The 7,728-nt window shown below is 38.1% G+C and overlaps 1 protein-coding gene across 2 annotated transcripts in view; it reads left to right on the forward strand.

Annotated features, from left to right (window-relative positions):
• usp32 (ubiquitin specific peptidase 32) overlaps positions 1-7,728 on the forward strand; it is a 40,228-nt gene that overhangs the window by 15,700 nt on the left and 16,800 nt on the right. For both annotated transcript variants that reach the window (XM_047820928.1, XM_027147506.2), the window contains exons 5-9: positions 1,686-1,845; positions 6,565-6,696; positions 6,973-7,080; positions 7,343-7,458; positions 7,657-7,719. In XM_047820928.1, the coding sequence (XP_047676884.1) occupies positions 1,686-1,845; positions 6,565-6,696; positions 6,973-7,080; positions 7,343-7,458; positions 7,657-7,719 (579 nt within the window). The remainder of the gene's footprint in view (positions 1-1,685; positions 1,846-6,564; positions 6,697-6,972; positions 7,081-7,342; positions 7,459-7,656; positions 7,720-7,728) is intronic.

The raw sequence follows: 7,728 nt of genomic DNA on the forward strand, positions 1-7,728 counted from the left end.
AGCTCTCTGAATCTTCCAAAACAAAAAAATGTGTTGAGTGACAACAATAAGCAAATTTAAGACTCATATTTTCTTTTCTCCTCTTCTTTTTGAGATCACTTAAAGACAATCACTAACTTAGGAACTGTAAGAGTGTAGATGGAGCTTTTTCAATATTTTAATAATTATTTCAATCCTGTTGGGACTATATATCGAGTACATCTATGTAGCTTTCCAGCTTAATAAACCTTTATTCTGTCAAGTGCCTCGGAGGAGTAACACAGAACTGAGAAAGTGTGTGCGTGCGTTTGAGCATGTGTGTGAGCGTGTGTACGTGCGTGTGTCGTCTTTATTTATTATAAACATGAACATGTTCTGACTGTGTTTGGACTTTTTTCTTTCTAATTATAAAAAACTCAAGTGGTTTACTTTTAGGTTATTTTTGTGTGTAGACATTGTATTAATTAGCTGGATTAATAATTATGTCATTGGCTTGTAAGGTGTATGTGTGTGTGTGTGTGTGTGTGTGTGTGTGTGTGTGTGTGTGTGTGTGTGTGTGTGTGTGTGTGTGTGTGTGTGTGTGAGAGAGAGAGAGAGAGAGAAAGTGTGGGAGTATGTGTGAGAGAAAGAGAGATATCTACCGATTGTCTACCGATGGAGCATCACTGTCATTGGATATGTGCTCTTGGGCAGAATTTTCAGTCCTGTATATTGATGTAGTTCTTATAAATCGAAATGTAGCTACTACTTTAATCACTGTTTCTACTGAAACACCAGCCAGTTGAGCGTTATTTTCTGTTGCAGTCTGTGTGTCTATAAAGTATTATATTTCAAGGCCATATATCTTTTCTTCTTGTTATTTTGTTCCATTATTGCGGTCCGCCTGACATGCTCAGCATTTATTTTACATGCTACAGAGCATGGTAAGATGTTAATTACTTATTTTTATTATAAACTGCACCTGCAGCATAATAAAAGCAGCCATATTCAATGTTTCATGTTTCCACCATTTTTTTTGGCATAAAACAAAGTGACACATACTGTTTATAATGAAATCTTCAGGTTAGTTCCTGTTATCACTTACATTACAGCATCTGCAGTTGTTTCCTCAAACTCCATTTTCTTTTTAATAATAAATAAATAGCATCCTCTCATGTTTCAGAGAAACCACAAAAAGTCTTCTGTCTTTTAAACTTCCTGTGTGGTATAGAACAGCTTTACCTGTGTTACAAAGTCCTTGAGTAAACCTTATTATCCCTTATACATTGTACATTGTTTGTAAAATAGTGACGGTTTTAAATTGCACACTTATTTAATTATGACCTGGTTTTATTTATAGCCTTATGTCATGTGTTTCAGCTTCCTAACAAGTGGTGTTATAGAAAATGAATCAAAACTTTGTGACCAATCAGATCCAGAATTTAACACTGCTGTGGACTGAGTATATAATTAAACAAATCAAATAAAGTTTTAAGGAATCAAAAGGCATCAATTTATCCAGTTATATATGTGACAATATTTATTAAAGCTAATAACTTCCTCAGTAATATGTCCCTTATTATCATCAATGGTGATTAACAACTAACATATTATTTATTAGATCATATTAATGAACTCTTTACACCAGGACAGACGATTGTTTAGTCGTAGCCGGTTTTGTCACCAGCATGCTGAATTCTGCAAGTCTTTCTGTGTTTCTGTGGCAGGGTGAAAAGGTAAATTATGAGAAGTTCAAAAACTGGCTGCTACAAAACAAAGAGGCGTTCACCTTCTCCCGCTGGCTGCTCTCTGGAGGCGTGTGTGTCACTCTGACTGACGACAGCGACACACCCACCTTCTACCAGACACTGGCCGGTGTCACACACTGTAAGTGGCACTGCCCAGTACTGCTATATTAACCACTAGCTTAAAGCTCCTCAAGAGGCATAAAAGCACTGCAGTGTTTGAGTGTATGTGCATGCTGTTCTTATGCGTATAACTTCAGCTCTGTCCTTTTAAAGTAGCAGTGGTTGTATTGTGGGACCGTGTTGATATTACTGTATATAGGCTTTTTAAATTTTGAAGCTGATCGTAATATATATATTAATATTTCATGTTATGTATTTCTTTACATTAGTAGAAATACTATTCTTTCCCCAGTAAGTGCAGTGGTATTGTATCTTATATTTTATGGAGTCAATGTGTAGAGAGAACTAGTCAAATTAGTGTAATGTAGTAGGTGGTAACTTAATAATCCACAAGCCACCTAGCCTAAACAATTTATTTTTATTTATATTTTAAAAACAACTTTTTAAAGCATCTTGCATATGACTTTTTTGCTCGTTATATAATCTTTCTTAGATGAGAAAGAATTGATAAGAAACCTGTAACCTTCTTGTTCAAGCATGACACCATGTTTGAACAGACAACAACAAAACATTTGCTTTCACCTGATATTACAGATATTGTATGTTTACTGTTATGCCTACCAGGTTTCATAGACAGCCTGAGTGTTCCAGGTATTTTCTAAGAAGCACCTCTGACAAAACATAAACTAGGCTTTTATTCACCAACACACATCAAGCATCAGTGACTCTCTTCAGCTGGGGGAGAGGCATCTGTGTGTGATAATAGCAAGTGACAGGCTCCACTTCCCACTTGCTGAACACATACCCAGTCCTGTTAAGAGGAGGGGGATGTTACTCTGCAACGCTGCAGCTGTCACCACCACCCAGTTATTACCCACTGCCTGACACTCAGGGGGGGGGCAAGTGACTGCATCCACTCTCCTCCCATCTCCCTTCATACTGCCTCCTTCCTGACCACCCTGCCAGCCCGCACAGCACCGGGTTCTAAACCTGGGTTTTTATGACCTTGTTAGTCATATCATACTCGCACAGTCACCTTGTGTTTTCTCAGTTAGGATGGGAATTATGATAAAAATATTTGTCTTAAGACATTTCCACAATAGACAGCAAATCAATAGTGATGCATATATATATAAAATTGAGTTCTTCCACTCCAACCTTGGCAAATCATAAAACTCAGCTTCCTCGACTGCGTTCCAGTGAAGAGAAACTGTAATGATACAGTATACAAATATATTCTGTACTGTTACTGTGTCCATAAACCACAAGCTCTTCATGTTAAGGCGTACAAGATCATTAGCATAAATTATTTGTAGAAATATACTCTGACCTGTAATTTAGACTTGTGGGAAGCTAGTTAAGGAAGCGTTATACTTATCTGTTGACAAATGCAACAGGGGAAAAAAAATCTAAGTAAATCAGTTCATTGACCAGCAACTTAAATTTCTAGTGTATTAATCAGGTGTGCAGAATTAAAATAGTATAGATTGTTATTGGAGAAAGAAAATCATTAGTTTGTGATTGACTATTCCACAGGCCGGTTCGATCAATAAACTGCACTTTAAGACATGATTAGATTCCCAGCTGTAGCGCCGGGTGAATGTTGAATGCTCATCGCGTCATCACGTGAGAGGAGTAGAAAATGCATAGCTGTCTTATTCCTACAAACAATATTATGTCCATGTCCCTATCTTTTAGTTCTTTCTTTCTTTCTTTTTTTTTTGGGAACTATAAAAAGAGATATGAACTACAAAAACAGTTGGCTTGTGCTAATAGGCAGATATATTTAGAAGAAGTTTAATTTGTTAATCAGGGACAGCTGAGAATGAGAGAGAGAGCTGGAAAGATCCAAAACCAATCAGAAAGCAAACCTGAGACACTGTAATCTTCTGCCTGCTTTTATCCTCTTAACAAAGCAAGGTGTGTGTGTTTAGCATGAAGCCACCATGATCTCACATTTGTAGCGGGCCTTGATGGACAGGGCAATGGGTGACGCACTGCAAGTGGGACACTGCAATCCATACAAAAGCGTTATATAGTGATGGTTGAATGTTTTTTATGCCATTGTGATGGTGTCCTGTGACGTGACATGTGCAGTGGAACATGTCATGGTTCTTCTGTTGCCAATCTAACAGAGTTGCACCTCTAGGTGGGTACTGCCTCTGGCTTTCTGATAATCGTAGATCAGTGTTTCAGCACTATAAAAAGTAGCACCTGTGATTACATGCTTCAGAATATTTTCTAGCAGGTCTAATGAAAACTATTATGGCATTCGTTATGTTTAGTTACATTTGGAAGCCAAAATTTATTGCTTCCTAAATTTTAGTTTTTTTTTCTGATTCATCAACTGTGCTGTTTTTCCACATCGCTGCTGTTGTTGAAAGGTCGCTGTTGTGTTTTAGAAGCTGAGATGTGCTGCTCGGCAACAACCCTGCTATTTCTAGTCAAAGTTATAGTAAACAAGTCGATGTTTGGACATGTAGCAGAACTGATTGTCAAAATGAGCATTAGAAGTGTAAATGGATGTGACCTGAGGCAGACGGATGATTGTCTCTTTTGTTCAAAACATGACACTTAAGGACAGACTCGTCTTGAAGGCTGTTACTAGCTGATATTGATTATAGTGCAAGCTGAGTTTAACTGATAGTGTGCATAAAAATGAAACATACTCATTGTTGGCAGGCACAGGCTGTTTGAGCTGCTCTTGTGCCGAAATAGGTGCTCATTTTCACTAGATCCAGTTTACTGCTGAACTAACCACATTTTGTTCCAAGCACTCAAACTAGTACCATTTATTAATTTGCTGGATGTTTGCGTTTAATCACAAACTCTGGTTAAGTGTGGGATACTGGTAGCTGTGTTGCTTGTCTTGCTTTTTGGTGCGTCTGTCTGTCTCTCTCTCTCTCTCGCTCTCGCTCTCTCTCTCTCTCTCTCTCTCTCTCTCTCTCTTTCTCTCTCTCTCTCTCTCTCTCTCTGTAAGGTGAAGAGGTACTGTCTATAGCCCTGGCTGATCATCCCTACTGCTGTTGCTTTCCCTACTTTACTTACTTTCTGTTCTGGCTGAAGCGTTAATCAGAAGTGTGTGCAACGGAAATTAAGACCAGAGAGAGATTTGAATGAAGCATGATGTTTTTAGACAAATGTAATTCACGTGGCAATGTTTTGCTCTATCAACCTCACGTATAGCTTTGCTTTAGAGAGGACCGGTGGCATGGAGAGAACAATCCTATTAGCCTAAGCCTAAGATTATTTTGATGACGGGCGAGTCATCCTAGGGCCCCTTATCCTGCTTCATTGCTCTATATGGGCATTATAGACCCAATCATTTCACCTTGTAGTAAACTCCAATGTCTTACATAATGTTCCCTATATCTGTCACTTTATTATTTTTATTGTTTCTGATGTGATTTTCATAATTAGCTTTTTAACAGCACTGTGGCCTCAGAGCAATACAGGGTCTACTGTATATAGTATTTTAATCTAGTCTTGATGATATTCAGTATATATTTATAGATACATATACAGTATCTCACAAAAGAAAGAACACTTTTAGAGTAGTCAGTGTGCTGCTTGTATAGCGATATAGATTTCCTGTCCTCTGAAAATAACTTGCATACAGCCATTATTGTCAAAATAGCTGGCAACAAAAGTGAGTACACAGTAACAGCTGTACATCGTTGAACCATACAAAGCACCGTTTCCTATTCACCATGTTCATGTTTTTGTCGGCATGAGAGGACCATACAAATTTGTGTGTCATGTAATAGAGTAGATAAAATTTGGTGGTACAATTCTCTCATACTGACCACTGCGTGTTGAACATGGTGCTTCATGGCAATGAACTCTCTGGGGATTTGAGAATTATTATTGTTGCTATTATTGTTCCTCAAAGATTGTCTAGTCTATAAGAAAGATCTGCTGTGCATCAGATGTGGAAGCTGGCTTCAAAAAACAGATGCATGATTGCTGCCAGCACTGCTTTAGAGGTTGCAGAAGAGGAAGGTCAGCTTGTCAGAGCTCAGACAGCAGTTTTCCAACAGGATAACAACCTCAAACATAACAGCAAGATATCAGCTGCCTTGCTGAGGAAGCTGAAGGTGAAGGTGATGTAGTGGCCAAGTAGGTCTCCATACCAGAACCATATTGAGAACCTGTGGCACATCCTCAAGCGGAAGGTGGAGAAGCACCATGTGTCTAACATCCAGCAGCACTGTGGTGTCATTATGCAGGGGTGGAAGAGGATCCCAGCAACAACAAGCAGAATTCCATGTCCAGAAGGATTAAGGCAGTGGTAGATAACAATGCTGCTTACACAAAATATAGACACTTTGGACACAGTTTTGACATGTTCACTTAGGGTGTATTCAGTTTTGTTGCCAATTATTTAGATAATAATGGCTGTAGGTTGAGTTATTTTTAGAGGACAGTAAATCAATTTTGCTACACAAGCTGCATATTGACTTCTGTAAAGTATATCCAATTTTCATTTCTTTAGATTTGTCCCTTGGGAACAATTTGACGGGTGCACTCACTTTTGTGAGATATTGTATATATGTATATTTGCGAATATATTTGTTTATACAGTGAAGCATTATTAACGTATCCATCATCTTTTCGGAGTGTCTCCTACTGACATGGTTGTGCCTGTGTTAAAATGAAGGTTACCACAACCCAGAAGTATTATGTAAACCTATTATGTAAATCCTTACACATTGTTTGTGGTTTTGATCTTTTGCAGTAGAAGAATCGGACATTATCGATTTGGAAAAGCGCTACTGGCTTCTGAAAGCTCAATCAAGGACCGGACGCTTTGACTTAGAAACCTTTATTCCTCTGGTGTCACCCCCTATTCATGCATCACTAAGTGAAGGTAATGTAAAATTTATGAATGCTGGTTTTAACACTCTATTGGATTGTTACACAGACACAGTGGCCATCCAATATACACCATGCATCCACCACGTGACTCATGTTCATCAAAGTACTCTCAATCTCAAGAAATTTCATGCTTCATTAACGATGATGGCTTTAGAAGATGAGAATTACATTTGCATATAGCTCAATATGTTTTAAATGTGAGACATCCTGAACAGTCCAATTATTTTCTGAGTTATTCTGAACCCTGACGTTTTCTCCCATTTTGCAGGCTTGTTTCATGCCTTTGATGAGAATCGGGACAATCACATTGATTTTAAGGAAATATCATGCGGGCTCTCTGCATGCTGTCGAGGACCTGTCGCTGAGAGGCAGAAATGTAAGCAGTACCATTTGGTTTTTAAGTTGATTTAAAACAGTCATTAGCAGAGCAGCCCTTTTCACCAAAAGTCATTTATGTGTTTTGGTTAGAGGATCTTTTCATTAAGTAGGCAACCATGCACTGTAATAATTTAATTAGTGAAAACACAATTACATTTTTTTCCCCACCTATTGTTTTTACTGGGACTTGCAGATGGTAATTAAGATGGTAATCTTAGTGTTTGGTTTTTTTAATTACTAAAGCACTCCTTCTTTTCCAGTTTGTTTCAAAGTGTTTGACGTAGATCGGGATGGGGTTCTGTCTCGAGATGAGATGCACAAGATGGTGGTGGCCTTATTGGAAGTGTGGAAGGACAATCGCACTGATACTCTCCCGGTAAGCTATAAAACATATCACCATTATTATATGTCTTTTTTTTTTTCCTGAGCCAATCTGCTTTTGAAGTGCATGCTGGGAACAGGTTTACTGGTAGTGTACACATTAATGCTTTCAGTGCCTTTGTAGAGTTTACAGTTCTCCATTATCTGGACTTTACTTGTTTGTCAGTTAATCTTGTACTTCCTTCTTTTGTAGGAACTGGAATCCAATGTTTCTGATATTGTCGATGAAATCCTATCGATACATGACACTACAAAAGTATGTAAT

The sequence above is a fragment of the Tachysurus fulvidraco genome, chromosome 11 (genome assembly GCF_022655615.1).
Source record: "Tachysurus fulvidraco isolate hzauxx_2018 chromosome 11, HZAU_PFXX_2.0, whole genome shotgun sequence".
Classification (NCBI taxonomy): domain Eukaryota; kingdom Metazoa; phylum Chordata; class Actinopteri; order Siluriformes; family Bagridae; genus Tachysurus; species Tachysurus fulvidraco.